Source organism: Acipenser ruthenus, chromosome 8 (genome assembly GCF_902713425.1).
Source record: "Acipenser ruthenus chromosome 8, fAciRut3.2 maternal haplotype, whole genome shotgun sequence".
Classification (NCBI taxonomy): Eukaryota; Metazoa; Chordata; class Actinopteri; order Acipenseriformes; family Acipenseridae; genus Acipenser; species Acipenser ruthenus.
Window position 1 is genome coordinate 56,651,597 of NC_081196.1, and position 19,986 is coordinate 56,671,582.

General features: G+C 35.7%; 1 protein-coding gene across 10 annotated transcripts in view; it reads right to left on the reverse strand.

Annotated features, from left to right (window-relative positions):
• Positions 1 to 2,155: 2,155 nt before the first annotated feature.
• The window catches only part of LOC117407449 (sciellin-like), a 28,928-nt gene continuing 11,097 nt past the window's right edge, over positions 2,156 to 19,986 (reverse strand). For 4 of the 10 annotated variants that reach the window (XM_059029306.1, XM_059029303.1, XM_059029307.1 and 1 more), the window contains 16 exons: positions 19,314 to 19,397; positions 18,363 to 18,446; positions 16,932 to 17,015; positions 10,881 to 10,958; positions 9,221 to 9,298; positions 7,864 to 7,932; positions 7,473 to 7,538; positions 6,634 to 6,714; positions 5,875 to 5,952; positions 4,972 to 5,028; positions 4,507 to 4,581; positions 4,267 to 4,323; positions 4,008 to 4,082; positions 3,796 to 3,904; positions 3,236 to 3,338; positions 2,156 to 2,718 (listed from right to left, as the gene is read on the reverse strand). In XM_059029306.1, coding sequence (XP_058885289.1) covers positions 2,702 to 2,718; positions 3,236 to 3,338; positions 3,796 to 3,904; positions 4,008 to 4,082; positions 4,267 to 4,323; positions 4,507 to 4,581; positions 4,972 to 5,028; positions 5,875 to 5,952; positions 6,634 to 6,714; positions 7,473 to 7,538; positions 7,864 to 7,932; positions 9,221 to 9,298; positions 10,881 to 10,958; positions 16,932 to 17,015; positions 18,363 to 18,446; positions 19,314 to 19,397 — 1,195 coding nt within the window. In that variant the 3' untranslated portion in view covers positions 2,156 to 2,701. The remainder of the gene's footprint in view (positions 2,719 to 3,235; positions 3,339 to 3,795; positions 3,905 to 4,007; positions 4,083 to 4,266; positions 4,324 to 4,506; positions 4,582 to 4,971; positions 5,029 to 5,874; positions 5,953 to 6,633; positions 6,715 to 7,472; positions 7,539 to 7,863; positions 7,933 to 9,220; positions 9,299 to 10,880; positions 10,959 to 16,931; positions 17,016 to 18,362; positions 18,447 to 19,313; positions 19,398 to 19,986) is intronic. The other 6 variants (XM_059029309.1, XM_059029310.1, XM_059029312.1 and 3 more) reach the window with 4 other exon arrangements.

Consider the following 19,986-nt stretch of genomic DNA (forward strand, 5'->3'; position numbering starts at 1 on the left):
GAACAAGCCTACATTTAAAACTCGTTTGGAGTGGAATCGATAGTTTATATTGTATGACTGAGTAAAGGAATAGATTGAAAATTAATTGAATCATCTTATAAATGTGTGTTTGTGACAACCACATTTGTCTGCATAATTGATTTATCCTCACCCCAATAATGTAAGAATTGAACACGCCTATAAACTACCCTAGTAAACTCTACATTTTTGTTGAAGCAGACAAAGAATAAGGGAAAAACAATACGTTACAGTTAAGGATGGAGAAGGACACCAAACGAAGACACCTATTCACTGAATCAGAGGTGGAAACACTTGTCAATGAAGTGGAGGCCAACAAAGAAGCCAAGGATCTCAGAAAAAAAGTGGCAGGACTTTGTGAGTCTGGCAAAACGTAAGGCTGCTGAAATTACAAATGCACAGAAAAAAGGAACAGAGGGTGGCGAGATATCGTTGGAACTAACCCCAGAGGAACAAAAAGCCGTGGACATCACGGGACCCACTGCCTTTCATGGTGTCTCTGGGGGAATAGACTTGTTTGCTTGAGAAATTACCACACGTGAGGCGTCTGCCTCTACTAGTGGTCCGGCCAGTCCCCAGCAAGACCTTTCTTTGCAAAACGAAGACCTTTCCTGGCAAGATTCTTCCCTGCAAGATCTACCTCAGCAAGACATTCCTCTAGGAAGAGAAACACTTTCTGGCAGTGAGGAACCAGCAACCGGGGAGAACTAACAAGGCAAAAAAAAGAACAGACAAGAACACACGTGGATGCATCAGGGAATTGATTGGGCTCGAAAACAATAAGCTAAGTATTCTTTAAAACATAAATGAAAACCTTGAGAGGAGGATTCAGCAGCAGGATTGGCACTATCAAGAAGTAGTTGCTATTAAAAACACAAAATTAGAAGTACTTGAAAAACAACACATTTTCACTGAGGTGCAGTTTCATCAACCCATCATCTCGGTGCCAATTATCCTGCCAGAGGGAGAAGGTGTATGTGTGTTTCAATGGTCAAAGAAGTTGCATATGAACCGAGTAGCAATCCTTGCAACGTATTCTCGTCCTACATCAGCAACAGGCTCATCTGCATCATCTCCCTCAGGTTCGACTATGTCGTAGTCCTCGGGCAAAAGTGTTCTTGCTCGCTCTGCAGTGTTGTGTAGCATGGCTGTAACCACAATCACAGCACAACATTTAGCTGGTGTGAAGTGTAGTCCCCCACTTGACTTGTCAATGTATCTGAACCGCATCTTCCACACACCGAAGGTACGTTCAACAGCATTGTGGGGAATGTAGAATAGGAGTGAGGAGATACGTCCGTAAGGAGTATCCACTGTCCCCCAACAACCAGCCATCGCCAAATTGCCTGTTCTTTGCTGCCTGTGATATCGCGGAATTGGACTATATGAAGGCATCGTGGGTACCCTCCGGCCACTTTGCACAATATCCATGATGACACCCTCATGATTGCATATAACTTGGACATTTATCACTGAGTAGCCTTTTCTGCAGACTTACCCACAGGGTTATTATGGGAATTAGTGTACCATCAATTCCCCTATAACTTCAGGGATGTTTGAATGGAATACTCTGTGAGTGTCACGAAATTCTGCCTGTGTTCTCGGGAACGTAATGTACTCAGGTGCGTGCCTAATAAGCGTTGTCATTACTGCTTGGACGCACCGCGATTCAGACGCTTTGCTGTCCCAGCCCATCTCCTATGGTTTGGAGAAAGCTTCCTGTGGCATAGTACCACAATGAACACAGCAATTGCACAGCTGGAGTTAGTGCATAATTGTGCTCAGTGCTCTTCCTCAAATCCGGTGTGAGTTAATCCAGTAAAATTAGAATTGCATGCCATGGAATCCGGTATTGTCTAATGATTTCTCTGTAACTAAGTATATTTAAAGGGTTTAAGTTTGTTCTTATGTTGGCAATAATTCTTACTAATCTACTGCGCAGGCGGCATCTTCGTCAAAATAATTTCCACAATTCTCAGAATTCATTTTCATTCATTTGGCTTTTCGAATAGCCTAATTTGTAATTCCAGAGCAATTTTTAAACCTATTATCTTGTTGAGGTGTTTTGTACAGTAGGCTTGCTCAAGACATGTATGAATAGACTTTATGAGAAAAAAACAATACAAACAGCACATAATTCATGCACATATACTATTTTTTAATACAGATGTAAGTTACAATTGATATGTTTTTTTATTGCCAGAGTTAATGTGTATTCATCATTTTTTCATTAATATTTTTTATTATTAAAGTCCCCCAACAAATATACCCAAATATAAAGAATATATATATATATATATATATATATATATATATATATATATATATATATATATATATATATATCATTCCAGTACAAGAAACGAGTAGTGACAGCATGACAGTCATATCTTTATGTGTAACATTTGCATATTATAATAAACCATTAACCATTTAAAATCTATGATGCCTTGAGTACATAAAAAAAGCTTTATGAAATAGCCTTAACCTGTGAAATGTTTTACAAGTACATTTTACCTACTTAACATGTTTCTTGAAAAATATACCATATATCCCTTGTCCCCAAATAAAAATGCTGTATATTGTTAAAACTATGTTACCATTTCTGAAAACAGTTAGTTATATCATGACTGGCTCTGAGGCTGCGTGCATGGCAGACTGATATTTCTTCTTTTGCTTAAGCCTAGCGATGCCATTTCTCTGAAAAACAAATCATAAAATATTAATGACATTCAAAATAATCCTTTCCTTTTTAACTAGATCAGTATAGGGCAGCAGTGTGTAGTAGTGGCTCTGGACTCTTCATCGGAGGGTCATGGGTTCAATCCCAGGTGGGGGACACTGCAGCTGTACCCTTGAGCAAGGTACTTTACCTAGATTGCTGCAGTAAAAACCCAACTGTATAAATGGGTAATTGTATGTAAAAATAATGTGATATCTTGTAACAATTGTAAGTTGCCCCGGATAAGGGCGTCTGCTAAGAAATAAAAAATAATAATAAAGTATAATTGTGTTAGCTGCTTCTAATAGGAGGTTTAGATTTACAACTGGATTTCACTGCTCAACATTAATAATCATATTTCCAGCAGTAGTGAGGATTCTGTGTGGTTTATTATGATTCTAACTTATACCATAAGATATTATTTGTCATCCTCACTGTTGAGATAGAAATGAATGAATCACTTTCACAATGAAGTCCTGTATAAAAACAGCTCACCCCTTGTATTGGTGAAGCAGTTCTCACAGTGCACAGTGCGCCTGTAAATCCACAGGCTGTCTCCAGCTTTCAGTTGCCCCAGAGAACAATTGCATACTTCACACTGCAGCAGTTAGATGAAAAAAAAAAAATACAAAGGGGAAATACTGTTGTAAAGAATTTTGGTTAATGACAAGACAACATGCACAAATAAAAATGTTTTTGGGGTTTTTTTATAACTGGAAGGTATAATGTGAACTGGCCATTGACAGACTGCTCATTCAAAAACTTTTGCATGTTTTTTAAAGAGATGATTTTCTTTTCAGGGATACCAAGATATTTAGTGAGCATAACTGAGTGAAGTTATCCGGCAACAAACTCTCCATTCCCAGTTTTACTGCTTACCAAGAAAAAGAAGAACATTTTCGGATGTTATTATTCTTGTGAGATAAATTGCTCATTCAAATCTTTTGCATAGAGGAGATGATTATCTATTCAATACAAGCTTGTTAGAATGCAATTTAAAGTAATATAATGTATTGTGCTATACCATGGAATATTCTCCAATAGAAACCACTAACCTTAAAGCAGGAGGCATGGCAGCAGATTTGCATTTCATCCAGGATCATTTTAGCATCTGTGGACATGGGCTTGCGGCAGTAAGTACACATGTCTTTTTCAATAACAGACCTGTAGACAAAGTTTATAAAAAAAAAAATAGTATGACCGATTAGGGCTAGCGAGTTACACATGTAAAATGACTTTGGTGTTGCAGTAAAAAGATAATACCAACCTGTCAGGGGTTGAATAAACTGTCTTGATTGATTTCGATGAAACAGTGTCTTCATACATATTAGTCTGTGGGCTGCTGTTAAGAAAAAATAATAAATCTGCCTTATAGTAATTCTATTTTTCTATGTTCCCTTTTAAAAAAAGGTTCTGTCTACAACAGGTGCAGTGCCAAATACGGTTTTAAAATGGGTTTTTCTTATGACTGCAGAGTACGTCATCACAAATGATGCAGCCTACTTAGCAATGGCACAATGCAATACCTGTTGTCCTTGTAGGTTGTTTTGGTGTACACTGTTGGGCTGGATTCATAGCCGTAGCTGAAACACATCAAGAAGCACAAATTGAAAGAGGATCCTTGCCTAACGCTATACCATTTACACAGAGCTGCAATATTAGGCCCACGTTTTCAGCACTATTCTTTACAACTACAGATACATGGAAATATCAGGGCCAGTAACACACAACATGTCTTTGTTATCACTGTTAAAGGTTTTGCTGACCTGTCAGAAGATGAATACAATGTTTTGGTTGTTTTCGTTGAAACAGTGTCTTCATACAAATTAGACTGTGGGCTGCTGTTAAGAGAAGAAAATGTAATCAGTATACATACTGTATTCATTCTGTTTTGCTTAACATTTAAACTTAGGATGACTGTTAGTAAAGTGTTGCTGGAAAAAGCTTTAAGAAGAAACAATGTAGCATTTTGTGTACACATTTTATTTCCTTGCTGTTGTCTGCAGAACGTGTCATTGCAAATGTCAAAAGCTTACTGTAGTATTTCATCTAGGGCATATCAGTGGAGACACAGGTAGAAGCCTAATGTCTAGAACCTGGCTTCTTCAATAGCAATGTCCACATGACAGCCAAGGAATAATGCATTAAGCCTTCAGTCATAACGTTGTTTTAAGCAGTTCTTATATTTTGTATGTAATGGCACTTGTACTAGCAATGGCACTATGCAATACCTGTTGTCCTTGTATGTTGTTTTCATGTGCTCTGCTGGGCTGAAATCAATGTCATAGCTGAAATATTCGACAAAACAAGTATTAAACACTGTATCATCTATACTGGTTGATGTTTCAAAGAAAAGCAACATTCTTCCCACATATTTAGCACTATCCCTAATATACAACTATGCATAAGAAGGAAACAGTGTGACTGGGACACAATATTACACACATCTCTATCCTTCAAACATCCTTTCCTGTGTCCTGATAATAAAACAACACTCAGATGTTGTCAATCTATGCAGTCTATGAAAGAAAGAAAGAATTAAAGCTAGTTGGAAGCATGCTGTAGATTTGTCTATATAGGCTAATTAAATATGGATATACATTACAAACAAACGACAACATTTTCTTTTAAAATGTGTTTTTAGTTAAAATAAACAAATACAGTGTTCCTGAGCTGAAATGAGGTAATGCACAGTAGTTTTTTCAAACTCTTGCTTACTGACCCTTACTTTTGCTAGTGCTGATGTACAGTATGAGAGATTTAACCAACCACGTGATAAGCTTGCCTTTCAGAAAGACATTTACTGTAAATATTCCTAAATAACATTGATTGCTAACAGCAATGCTGCTTTATAAATAACCTGTTTATTCACCACATGTCCATCCTTACACACACGCCTAGATATGAAATTTCCCTCTGAGGTTTGTGTTGTATATGATTAAAATTACTACACTGAAATATTTTTAAGTAATAGTTTTTTATTCCAAAAAATGAAAAAACTTACCAATTAAAACCTAGTTACAAAACAGTGTCTAAAGTAGACCTTTCCACCTGGAGCACTTTGGTGTACTGCATATTAATTAATTTATTATTTATTAATATCATCATTTTGTTTGTGCCGGCCATGGGATTACCTGGATTCACTCCTCCTGCTGGAAACTGACGTTTTCTGGGTGCTTGTTCCATCAGTATATTCATAACTGTATTCAGTCCTAGGTATCAAAAACAAAGATTACACACTGTGTTGGCTGCTTGTGTATGTATTAACATGAATACCACACATCCTGTACAACACTGCCATACCTCATAAACTATCTTAACAAAGTAAACATTTTACAAAATGGGAGATGCAGCCGGAAGAGTTTTTGATAAATGTGGCTGATGATTATAAATATATAAATATATGGTGACCAGCATGTGATTATCACCATATTGGTATATTAGCTTTGCATTCAACTGTGCTGATTACGGCAAAACTGAGGCCTCTTCATTGGCAAAGGATCCAGTTTACAGATGAGTCAAGGTTTCTGCTTCCATTTGAGGTGGTAGCACTCTTTTATGTGTAAGTGTTTTAGGGTTGGATAATTCTGTGTGTACCGCTGATACCTGGTTGTTTGTAGTCATGGGGAAATCACATGACTGACAGGAGACAGAACATTATGTTACGTCATAACTGAGTCATCTGTGACATGGTCAAACACCATTAACGTTCATTGTAATTTTCAGAAGATGGTTGATTTTCGGCACAATATTTAGTACTTCAAAATTGTAAGCATATTTCCAAAGACTATAATCATATTACCGGTGTGAATCTGTTGTGCTTGTTTTACAAAAGGACACTTGCTCCTATGAAACTTTCATGCTGTCTTGAGATAATATATTTGCACAATTACCTGGGTTCACTTTTTCTGTTAATTGAGTAGGAGGCTGTTTTTGCAGTTGGTACAAGAGAGCCATAAAGGTCATCAAGCGGACTATGTAAAAAAAAAATAATAATAACAATAATAATTAGAAACAGAAGCCAATATATCTTGAAATATATTTTAAATAGTATTACGTAAGTGTCAAGGTTCAAGAAAAATCCTTTAGAGTCTTCAGTTCATCAGATATTTACCTAGTGATGTTATGATAACTAGACTGTGTTCTGTTATCAATTGAAACTATGTGATTAAATACCATCTCACTACCAAAGCAACACTAACAGTACCTTCCAAACTGTTCAACAACCCTTACCATTCTATTGCGTCATTCATGTCACATCCATGTCAACAGGATACAGGACAGTTAACTCATACAAATGATAACTACACCACAAGGTCTTGCCACCAACTTTAGAGAATAATATTTCGTTTTGTAAATAGATTACAAATATATTATATATATTTTTGTAATGGTTAGATCATATTATTGTATTTTTCAGATCTTTTCAGTTTTCACAAAGTCTCTGATATAAGAAATTATTTAAAAATCAATCTCCGGAGTGAGAACATGAACAACTTTACTTCAAAACATCTTGACGATCTAAATCATGTTCTTCTTTAGGTATGCAGTGCTCCCAACTTGTGTCTCACGCACATGAAACAACCGATTAACACATTTTACTCAGCAGCTCATTCACTTTACTATATGTAGTTTATTGCAGTATTTAAAACTGTTTATACCATACTCTAAGGTTAAAATAATAAGCACAAATGAGGAGAACTGTCCACAGAATCATCAGAATATTATTTACCCGGTGATTGTAGTGGTGGAAACAGGTGATTTCAATGAAGAACCAGATTTCACAATATCCAATTCTCTGAAAATAAATGTGAAAAATGAAGGAAACATGAAACACATAACAACATTCATTGGCTGAACAAAAAAACAAACACAAAAAAACAGTGACCTGCTGTCTAAGCCTGCGATGCAGAGCTCCCAGCTCCTGTGTCTTGCACAGTGCTTAAGCTTTCTGCGATTTAGGCCACTCTAGCACATCGGTTGCTTGTCACAGTACTGTGGCGCTGGTTCACTGTGTTTGTCTTTTACAATCATTTGGTAAGCAGTGGTATGTAGAGATAAACAGAAAAAAATCCACAGAAAAACAATGTATTGCAATGCTTTTTTCTTCTTCAGATCTTTACCTGGTGGTGGTTGTAGTGGTGGTAACTGGCGATTTCACTGATGAATCCGTTTTCACAGAGTCCCAGTATCTGAAAAAAAAAAAAAAAAAAACCCAGTAAAAACAAATCCAGCTCCAGAGAGAGAACATGACAAAAAAACTTGAATTCAAAAGACCTTGTTACTTTTATATACAATGCTCATTTGCTATTTCTATCTGACTTACACATATTCCGGATTTTTTGTTTGTTTAGTTGTTTTGTGCATGATCTGTACAGTTGTTTACTGTCTGTTTATATTCTACAGTCCAGTAGTGTACCTTTTACCTTGCACTGGCGGTGTTTAAATATATATCACAATTCCATAATTCAGTAACATTGATTTGTGTTCTTTACCTGGAGGTTTTAAATGGGGAAGCAGGGGGTTTTAGCAGTCTCTAAAAACTTCCATGGTTAATCCCTAAACTCAGCACGTTATACTTTATTATTAAAGCATTTATCTGTTTGTAGGATTTTGTGGCGGGTCTTGAGCACAAAGCTTTTTGAAGGCGTGCAGCTATTCATAAATGAATAGAATAATATTTACCCTCTTCAATCTCTACACAATTTCTTTGTTGCTTATTCAAAAGCAATGTAGGGTCATATTATGAACATCAACATGAGATAGAAAACGTGCCTCTTTTTATATAGGGATCATTGTGAAGACAAAAGAACACATCTCTTTAGCATGCATTTTCACATGTCTCTTTAGCATGCATTTTCACACATCTCTTTAGCATGCATTTACCAATCTTTGGACCACTTTGCCTTTTCTCTTACAGTTCTTTAAAAATGCATGCCTGCTTTACTTTGCTTCTGGTTCAAACTATACAATGGTATAAAATGTAATTTAAAAAAAACCCAAATATTCAATGATAGTGTAACATACAAATCAGGATCAACAAAATATACTACCTAGTTGTGCAACAGCTAAGAAGAGCTGCAGTTTAGGTGAATGCACCAGGTTTTATTTTAAGATAAAAAAGAGTTTAGGATATATTAGTACCAGGAAATGTGATCTAAAAAATACTGTCTATGTCACTGTTTTATAAAACAGTGTTTAACACTAGAACTGAAAGTAGAAACTGTTCAGAGAGTCAGACTCTTTAAATATCATATCAGAGACAGAGCATAGTGACAAAATGTAGAAAAATTGTAGCTTCATGTTTAATATACACTTTAAAAAAAAAAAAAAAAACTTGTAATATTACAGAAAACGATGCAGTGTAACCATACTGTAAATTTACAGAATTGTTTTTTTAACAGTACAGAAGACACATCACAGATGACCCACCACCACACATCTAGTAGTCTGCCAGAGGCGCTGTACTGTAGACCTTACCCCTTGTCACTTTTCTGCTGGGCTGCAGACTGATCAGTAAGCTCTGCATTTTTAGTAGTTGGAACAGGAACCACTTTTCTTTAAAGATGAAAGAGTATTAGTGAATGAGTGATAATGTTAGTACTGTAATGACTTTGTGACAGGGAAACCCTGTCTCTGGTTCTTGGGTGCATGTGTGCCTTTATGGAAGCAGCTGGGATGTGCAATAGGAGACGCGTTGCTGAGCTGAGCTGATCGGGAGGTCCTGATTGGCTGGGGGGGCGTGCCCGGAGAGGCTGCACGGAGCTCAAAAAGCATCTGTGCTACAGCCCGAGTCTACTGCATGGCCATTGCTACACAGATGGGAGCTGATAGAGAGCTGGTGCTGTGTTTACATCAAGGAGGAGAGAGTCCTCTCCGAGAGATTAACTACACTAAATCCTTCTACTACAAGACGGACGGTACTTGTGAAGGCATTGCCCAGCCGAGGCTGTGTGAAAAGGCACAAGTTGTCATGGAGACTGGGATTTCGGGAGCCCAGAAGTAGGTCAGTTTAGGGGAGGTTGATCCCAAAAAGTATAGAGAGGGTTTGCCTAGAGTAGTAGGTTCCTGGAGCGGCACATTCCTTTTAGTGCGACTAGCGCTCGACACTTGTAGGCAAACTTTTATTTTTAGATTTCTTTTCTTTTCTTTTCTTTATTATACAGTATGTGACACTAGGGCTATCACTGCTGGTACCCTAGTGACAGCACCTGTGTTATTAAATCTGCGTGTCTGTGCGGCGTGTCAACACCCAGTGCTCTGTGTCTGACTCATTATCCAGTGACAACCCACACACGTAACACTACGCCCTGTAAGAGACTATTATTAGGGAAGAACACAGAACAGGTTGGATAAGCAAATGTTACAAAGGGCCCCATTGACACTGAGTCGACAAAATGATTTGATTGAGCAAAAGCAGTACATAAATGACTTGTTTTAAAAAATCGCAAGCAGCTCTTTCATAAGAATTGGGATTGATTAAAAATATATTACCTAGTTGAGAAACCGCTAAGAAGAGCTGCAGTTAGGTGAATGCACCAGGTTTTAGGATATATTATTTAAAAAATGCTGTCTATGTCAATGTTTTGTAAAACAGTGTTTAACACTAGAACTGAAAGTAGAAACTGTTCAGATAGTCAGACCCTTTCAATATCATATCAGGCATGGAGCATAAATAGTGACAACATTTAGAAAAAAAACAAGAATTTAAGTAGCTTCTACTAGTATGAGCAGAGGTGATAGTAAGCAGGTTTAATTGTAGCTTCATGTTTAATATGCACTGTTAAAATCTGTAATATCACAGAAAACAATGCAGTGTAACCATACTGTAAATTTACAGCAAAAAATATATAAACTAGCAGTTTAAAATGTATAAACTAGCAGTTTAAAATGTATAAACTAGCAGTTTAAAATATATAAACTAGCAGTTTAAAATGTATAAACTAGCAGTTTAAAATGTATAAACTAGCAGTTTAAAATGTATAAACTAGCAGTTTAAAATCTACATTTTTGTTTCGGTTACACTGCTGCATTTTACAGAATTTTGCAATTGTTTTTTAACAGTACAGAAGATACATCACAGATGACCCACCACCACACATCTAGTAGTCTGCCAGGGGCGCTGTACTGTAGACCTTACCCCTTGTCACTTTTCTGCTGGGCTGTAGACTGATCAATAAGCTCTGCAGTTTTAGTAGTTGGAACAGGAACCAGATTTCTTTAAAGACGAAAGAGTATTTGTGAATGAGTGATAATGTTAGTACTGTAATGACTGTATTGGGGAAGCACACAGAACAGTTTGGATAAACCAATGTTACAAAGGGCCCCATTGACACTGAGTCGACAAAATGATTTGATTGAGCAAAAGCAGTACATAAATGACTTTTTATTAAAAATCTCAAGCATCAAATAAGTTACTACTGTGTGTAAATTAATCAAGAAGCATGTCAATTGCGATTAATAATCACAAAGAACATTATAAATGTGTTAAAACTGGTGGAAGTAGATAATGAAGGCAGATGACACCACTCCCCTTTATTTTAATTAATGGCATAACAAGGATTTTTCAGAATGTGGAATTACAAATTACAAACTGTATAATAAACAATGTACAATGTATTAATAACACTATGTAACACAATTTTTGTTCCTGGGTAGTAAGTGTTATTTCTCAATTGCTTATGCCTCAAAAGTATAGAAAATGGCTATTATTCCCCACAAACTTTGCTTTTGTGACCAGGACAGTGATATTTTGAAATTTACCTATTTCCAATGAGAAAACGGGCGAATTTGTGTCTTTTCGTTCACATAAAGTCAGAATAATATAATATAAAGTAATACAAAAATGACTACAAAAGATTTAGAAGCGAGTAGTTTTTCGAGATTTACGATTATACTGTTAATCACTTTCACGAATCAGCCCCCAAATGTAGTCTCTCATCATGTTCTCGTTATACTGTCCTTCATTGACAGCTCATCCAGGAGCCTCAAAGCCGTGCTGCTCCATAATGGTAACAAGTACCCGTCTCTTCCCCTGGCTCACTCGGTGCACCTCAAAGAGGATTACAACAGCATCAAGACCTTGCTGGACGCCTTGAAGTATGATGAGTACGGCTGGGACCCCCGGAAGGTGCTGATGCCACCACTGCACATCAAATTGGGCCTTATGAAACAATTTGTCAGAGCTCTAGATAAGGAGTCGGCAGCCTTCAAGTACCTTCAAGACTTCTTCCCTAAACTGTCTGAGGCAAAGGTCAAAGCCGGTGTCTTCGTCGGACCACAGATAAAGAAGATCCTGGAGTGCAATGAATTCCCCAAGAAACTCACTAGTAAGGAGAAAGCGGCTTGAAACAGCTTTGTCACAGTGGTTCGGGGCTTCCTGGGCAATCACAAGGCCGAAAACTATGTGGAGCTGGTTGAGACTCTGGTGAAGAACTACGGCACAATGGGCTGTAGGATGTCCCTTAAAGTCCATATCCTTGATGCTCATCTTGATAAATTCAAGGAGAACATGGGAGCATACTCGGAGGAGCAAGGCAAGCGCTTCCACCGGGATATACTGGACTTTGAACGCCGCTACCAAGGACAGTATAACGAGAACATGATGGGAGACTACATTTGGGGGCTGATTCGTGAAAGTGATTTACAGTATAATTGTAAATCCAAAAAACTACTCACTTCTAAATCTTTTGTAGTCATTTTTGTATTACTTTAGTATAAATACATGTTAGCTTGGATTCATATGTTGTTTTTTTCTGACTTTATGTGAACGAAAAGACACAAATTCGCCCGTTTTCTCATTGGAAATAGGTACATTTCAAAACATCACTGTCCTGGTCACAAAAGCAAAGTTTGTGGGGAATAATAGCCATTTTCTATACATTTGAGGCATAAGCAATTAGGAAATAACACTTACTACCCAGGAACCAAAAAAAAATAAATAAAATTGTTACACGGTGTAATGTAGGGCAAGCTGTACATTTTTGTTATAACATATGCAAACGTTTTTTAAATACCCCAAAATGTCACTTTTCATTGTGGGGTTCTCATTTGACTAAATTTACTAGGGAGGTCAAGATTGTACTATGGGTCTTTGAACAAGAAGAAAGGAGGGTGACAACCCAAGGGCAGAACAGTACAAAAAGTTCCTAAAATGCTTTGACAGCGCTGTGAGAGTGGGGGATATCAAATGAGCCTGCATGTGCCAAGATCCAGTATGTACGTAATGCTGGCTTTAGCCTAAACTGAGACATAAGGAGGAGGAAAATCTCTCCATTTGAGGCACTTGCTTTTCTGTTCTAAACACAATCGGGTTAAAGAGAACATAACCAGATTGTGCTGCTGCAGGAAAGATTATGTTATAAAAAGATAGATTATTAGTTAAATCCAAGTGTAAAATGTACCATCAGTTGATGGTTTTACAATGTTTCTCATGCAAGAGTCGTTACATTGGCCTATTCTGTCCAGTGACATATCTTTTCCAAATGATCTGACAACGGAATATTCCAAAATGGAACTGTCAGATCATTAGTAACATTAAAGTAGTACGTGGAATAAATACAGTATTTACTGAAGCAATCTGTTCATCAGGGCTTGTCTGAATACGGGCACGTGAGTGTTTAATTGCTTCACTAGAGCTTTGAGAGCAATTATTTTTACAGCTGAAATAAATGTCATTGTTAGTACAGCTGGCGATAAAACTTAGTTATTGTAAAAAGACATCTACACAAACTGCTTAGAAGTCACTAGGATAAACATACCCTTTTAACCCATACACTGCAGCAAAGATTTAACTTTAACCATTCCAGTCAGAGGTTAATGTTATATAACTTGCTTATAGAATATTGTTATATACACTGCAGTCTTATATGAATAACATTTCCAAAGGTTTTTCTTGTTTTGTTTTTTTTTATTTATCCATCAGATTGTCTTGATGGAATAGTACATCATTATAATACACTTCCTGTCATCTATTATTCTCTATATAACTCTATATCAACTTATCTTCAATAACATTGCTGTCTGCTCTCAAATAGTATTTCTGTTATATTTTGCTGCCCAAATGCTCCACTGAAAATCGTATTCATACTGTATATGCAGTATATGGTGACAGAATATGTGGTCTGCAATCTAGTCTGTTTACCAACCTCAGTGGGATGAAGAAATAAAGGTACATGCTGTAACTCAGCATATGGGAGTGATAGAAATGAAGCATTCTCACACATTGTGATCATTCCCCACCACCATGTTATTCACCTTGGGCACACAACCCTTACCCGTCTTTAATGCTCTCCTGGTTGGTTGCTATATTAGTCACAGCAGTCTTAGTGGTTTTAGTAGATGCAGAAACAAGTGGGGTTCTTAAAATAGAAAAGGGGTTAAAAGATTCAACTGAATTAATTGCATTGTAATTACACATGGGGTTGTGTAGTAACATTGTTGTCATTACTCAACTACATGTGTAACAAAAACATCAAATGGTATTGTTGATATAATTGACACAGGAATATTTCAACATGGAACTGTCAGATCATTAGTAACATTAAAGTAGTGCGTGGAATAAATACAGTATTTACTGAAGCAATCTGTTCATCAGGGCTTGTCTGAATACGGGCACGTGAGTGTTTAATTGCTTCACTAGAGCTTTGAGAGCAATTATTTTTACAGCTGAAATAAATGTTATTGTTAGTACAGTTGGCGATAAAACTTAGTTATTGTAAAAAGACATCTACACAAACTGCGTAGAAGTCACTAGGATAAACATACCCTTTTAACCCATACACTGCAGCAAAGATTTAACTTTAACCATTCCAGAGGTTAATGTTATATAACTTGCTTATAGAATATTGTTATATACACTGCAGTCTTATATGAATAACATTTCCAAAGGTTTTTCTTGTTTTTTTTTATTTATCCATCAGATTGTCTTGATGGAATAGTACATCATTATAATACACTTCCTGTCATCTATTATTCTCTATATAACTCTATATCAACTTATCTTCACACAACCCTTACCCGTCTTTAATGCTCTCCTGGTTGGTTGCTATATTAGTCACAGCAGTCTTAGTGGTTTTAGTAGATGCAGAAACAAGTGGGGTTCTTAAAATAGAAAAGGGGTTAAAAGATTCAACTGAATTAATTGCATTGTAATTACACATGTGGTTGTGTAGTAGCACTGTTCTCATTATTCAACTACATGTGTAACAAAAATGTCTGAGGTTATTGTTGGTAAGACTTTATTTTAATTCCACCATAGTTCCTTAGGACTCAAGAGTGCTGTTTAGTAATAGCTACAATGTTGATTAAAATAAAGTGGTACCAGTTTCTTTTAGAAACATATTAGTGGTTCAAATAGTTGATTATGCATAAAAAGATGAGCAATTAAAGAATACCTAAGACTCTATTGATGTTCACTTACACAAACCGTTTTTCACATTTACTCTAATGATGTGACAAGAACTGAAGAGAACTTCATTAATAATCAAAACAGCAATAGCTGTGCATTTATAACAGTGAGAATTCAACTTTATGAAGCCAGTCAATTATATGAACCTCTAACTATAAATATTCATAAAAAACAAAAATACAGCAAAGCATAAGCAGGAAGCTAAAAAAAAAAAAAAACGTTTATGGATGTTGTTGGCTGTAGTTCTAATATCATTACAGTACATCTGTGGAAAGGGGTACATGCTCATAGCCTATGGATACTGGGACCCGGTTAAATTACAAATGATATCCATGGTATTGTATTGGCATGCTATTCAAAAGACACATCTCCAGTACCAGTATATTTATTTATGCCAGTTCCTGTTATGCATTTCAGCTACATATTTGAAAAATAAATACACTTTGGGTGTATAATGTTTTGTTTAAAATATATATATAGAGAGAGAATATTTAATCCTACATCAACTAGCTGACTTCTGAGTATTATTAAATTCAGCCGAGATTCTGCTGAGCAATGTGGCTTAATCTAGAACAGTGCGATTCACACAGTCATTCTGTTGTTGGTTTTGAATGAATGCAAGTTAAATAAAAAATGAGATCCTGTAAATAAATCAATGAATAAATAAATCAATACATATCTCTGTAGCATTTAATACAAACAGATAATTCAGCACTAGAAATATATTCATTAATGAAGACTATCACATTCAAATGCACATGCAACTTATCTTCAATAACATTGATGCCTGCTCTCAAATAGTATTTCTGTTATATTTTGCTGACCAAATGCTCCACTGAAAATCATATTCATACTGTATATGCAGTATATGGTGACAGAATATGTGGTCTGCAATCTAGTCTGTTTACCATCCTCAGTGGGATGAAGAAATAAAGGTACATGCTGTAACTCAGCAAATGGGAGTGATAGAACTGAAGCATTCTCACACATTGTGATCATTCCCCACCACCATGTTATTCACCTTGGGCACACAACCCTTACCCGTCTTTAATGCTCTCCTGGTTGGTTGCTATATTAGTCACAGCAGTCTTAGTGGTTTTAGTAGATGCAGAAACAAGTGGGGTTCTTAAAATAGAAAAGGGGTTAAAAGATTCAACTGAATTAATTGCATTGTAATTACACATGGGGTTGTGTAGTAACATTGTTGTCATTACTCAACTACATGTGTAACAAAAACATCAAATGGTATTGTTGATATAATTGACACAGGAATATTTCAACATGGAACTGTCAGATCATTAGTAACATTAAAGTAGTGCGTGGAATAAATACAGTATTTACTGAAGCAATCTGTTCATCAGGGCTTGTCTGAATACGGGCACGTGAGTGTTTAATTGCTTCACTAGAGCTTTGAGAGCAATTATTTTTACAGCTGAAATAAATGTCATTGTTAGTACAGCTGGCGATAAAACTTAGTTATTGTAAAAAGACATCTACACAAACTGCTTAGAAGTCACTAGGATAAACATACCCTTTTAACCCATACACTGCAGCAAAGATTTAACTTTAACCATTCCAGAGGTTAATGTTATATAACTTGCTTATAGAATATTGTTATATACACTGCAGTCTTATATGAATAACATTTCCAAAGGTTTTTCTTGTTTTTTTTATTAATCCATCAGATTGTCTTGATGGAATAGTACATCATTATAATACACTTCCTGTCATCTATTATTCTCTATATAACTCTATATCAACTTATCTTCACACAACCCTTACCCGTCTTTAATGCTCTCTTGGTTGGTTGCTATATTAGTCACAGCAGTCTTAGTGGTTTTAGTAGATGCAGAAACAAGTGGGGTTCTTAAAATAGAAAAGGGGTTAAAAGATTCAACTGAATTAATTGCATTGTAATTACACATGTGGTTGTGTAGTAGCACTGTTCTCATTATTCAACTACATGTGTAACAAAAATGTCTAAGGTTATTGTTGGTAAGACTTTATTTTAATTCCACCATAGTTCCTTAGGACTCAAGAGTGCTGTTTAGTAATAGCTACAATGTTGATTAAAATAAAGTGGTACCAGTTTCTTTTAGAAACATATTAGTGGTTCAAATAGTTGATTATGCATAAAAAGATGAGCAATTAAAGAATACCTAAGACTCTATTGATGTTCACTTACACAAACCGTTTTTTACATTTACTCTAATGATGTGACAAGAACTGAAGAGAACTTCATTAATAATCAAAACAGCAATAGCTGTGCATTTATAACAGTGAGAATTCAACTTTATGAAGCCAGTCAATTATATGAACCTCTAACTATAAATATTCATAAAAAACAAAAATACAGCAAAGCATAAGCAGGAAGCTAAAAAAAAAAAAAAACGTTTATGGAGGTTGTTGGCTGTAGTTCTAATATCATTACAGTACATCTGTGGAAAGGGGTACATGCTCATAGCCTATGGATACTGGGACCCGGTTAAATTACAAATGATATCCATGGTATTGTATTGGCATGCTATTCAAAAGACACATCTCCAGTACCAGTATATTTATTTATGCCAGTTCCTGTTATGCATTTCAGCTACATATTTGAAAAATAAATACAGTTTGGGTGTATAATGTTTTGTTCAAAATATATATATAGAGAGAGAATATTTAATCCTACATCAACTAGCTGACTTCTGAGTATTATTAAATTCAGCCGAGATTCTGCTGAGCAATGTGGCTTAATCTAGAACAGTGCGATTCACACAGTCATTCTGTTGTTGGTTTTGAATGAATGCAAGTTAAATAAAAAATGAGATCCTGTAAATAAATCAACGAATAAATAAATCAATACATATCTCTGTAGCATTTAATACAAACAGATAATTCAGCACTAGAACTATATTCATTAATGAAGACTATCACATTCAAATGCACATGCAACTTATCTTCAATAACATTGATGCCTGCTCTCAAATAGTATTTCTGTTATATTTTGCTGACCAGATGCTCCACTGAAAATCGTATTCATACTGTATATGCATATATGGTGACAGAATATGTGGTCTGCAATCTATTCTGTTTACCATCCTCAGTGGGATGAAGAAATAAAGGTACATGCTGTAACTCAGCATATGGGAGTGATAGAACTGAAGCATTCTCACACATTGTGATCATTCCCCACCACCATGTTATTCACCTTGGGCACACAACCCTTACCCGTCTTTAATGCTCTCCTGGTTGGTTGCTATATTAGTCACAGCAGTCTTAGTGGTTTTAGTAGATGCAGAAACAAGTGGGGTTCTTAAAATAGAAAAGGGGTTAAAAGATTCAACTGAATTAATTGCATTGTAATTACACATGGGGTTGTGTAGTAACATTGTTGTCATTACTCAACTACATGTGTAACAAAAACATCAAATGGTATTGTTGATATAATTGACACAGGAATATTTCAACATGGAACTGTCAGATCATTAGTAACATTAAAGTAGTGCGTGGGATAAATACAGTATTTACTGAAGCAATCTGTTCATCAGGGCTTGTCTGAATACGGGCACGTGAGTGTTTAATTGCTTCACTAGAGCTTAGAGAGCAATTATCTTTACAGCTGAAATAAATGTCATTGTTAGTACAGCTGGCGATAAAACTTAGTTATTGTAAAAAGACATCTACACAAAATGCGTAGAAGTCACTAGGATAAACATACCCTTTTAACCCATACGCTGCAGCAAAGATTTAACTTTAACCATTCCAGAGGTTAATGTTATATAACTTGCTTATAGAATATTGTTATATACACTGCAGTCTTATATGAATAACATTTCCAAAGGTTTTTCTTGTTTTTTTTTTATTTATCCATCAGATTGTCTTGATGGAATAGTACATCATTATAATACACTTCCTGTCATCTATTATTCTCTATATAACTCTATATCAACTTATCTTCAATAACATTGCTGTCTGCTCTCAAATAGTATTTCTGTTATATTTTGCTGCCCATACAGAATATGTGGTCTGCAATCTAGTCTGTTTACCATCCTCAGTGGGATGAAGAAATAAAGGTACATGCTGTAACTCAGCAAATGGGAGTGATAGAACTGAAGCATTCTCACACATTGTGATCATTCCCCACCACCATGTTATTCACCTTGGGCACACAACCCTTACCCGTCTTTAATGCTCTCCTGGTTGGTTGCTATATTAGTCACAGCAGTCTTAGTGGTTTTAGTAGTTGCAGAAACAAGTGGGGTTCTTAAAATAGAAAAGGGGTTAAAAGATTTAACTGAATTAATTGCATTGTAATTACACATGTGGTTGTGTAGTAACATTGTTGTCATTACTCAACTACATGTGTAACAAAAACATCAAATGGTATTGTTGGTAAGACTTTATTTTAATTCCACCGTAGTTCCTTAGGACTCAAGAGTGCTGTTTAGTAATAGCTACAATGTTGATTAAAATAAAGTGGTACCAGTTTCTTTTAGAAACATATTAGTGGTTCAAATAGTTGATTATGCATGAAAAGATGAGCAATTAAAGAATACCTAAGACTCAATTGATGTTCACTTACACAAACCGTTTTTTACATTTACTCTAATGATGTGACAAGAACTGTATTGGCATATTATTCAATAGATACATCTCTAATACCAATATATTTATTTAGGCCAGTTCCTGTTATGCAAAAAATGAATTATTAGTTAAAATTATAAAGAGAGTAAAATCTATTACAGCATATATCATATGCATATCCAAAAAAAAACTGTATCTGAATAATAAAATACATTCACTGTATAGATAGTATATTTCTTTTTCATATGGGTAATTTTATTGATAAGCC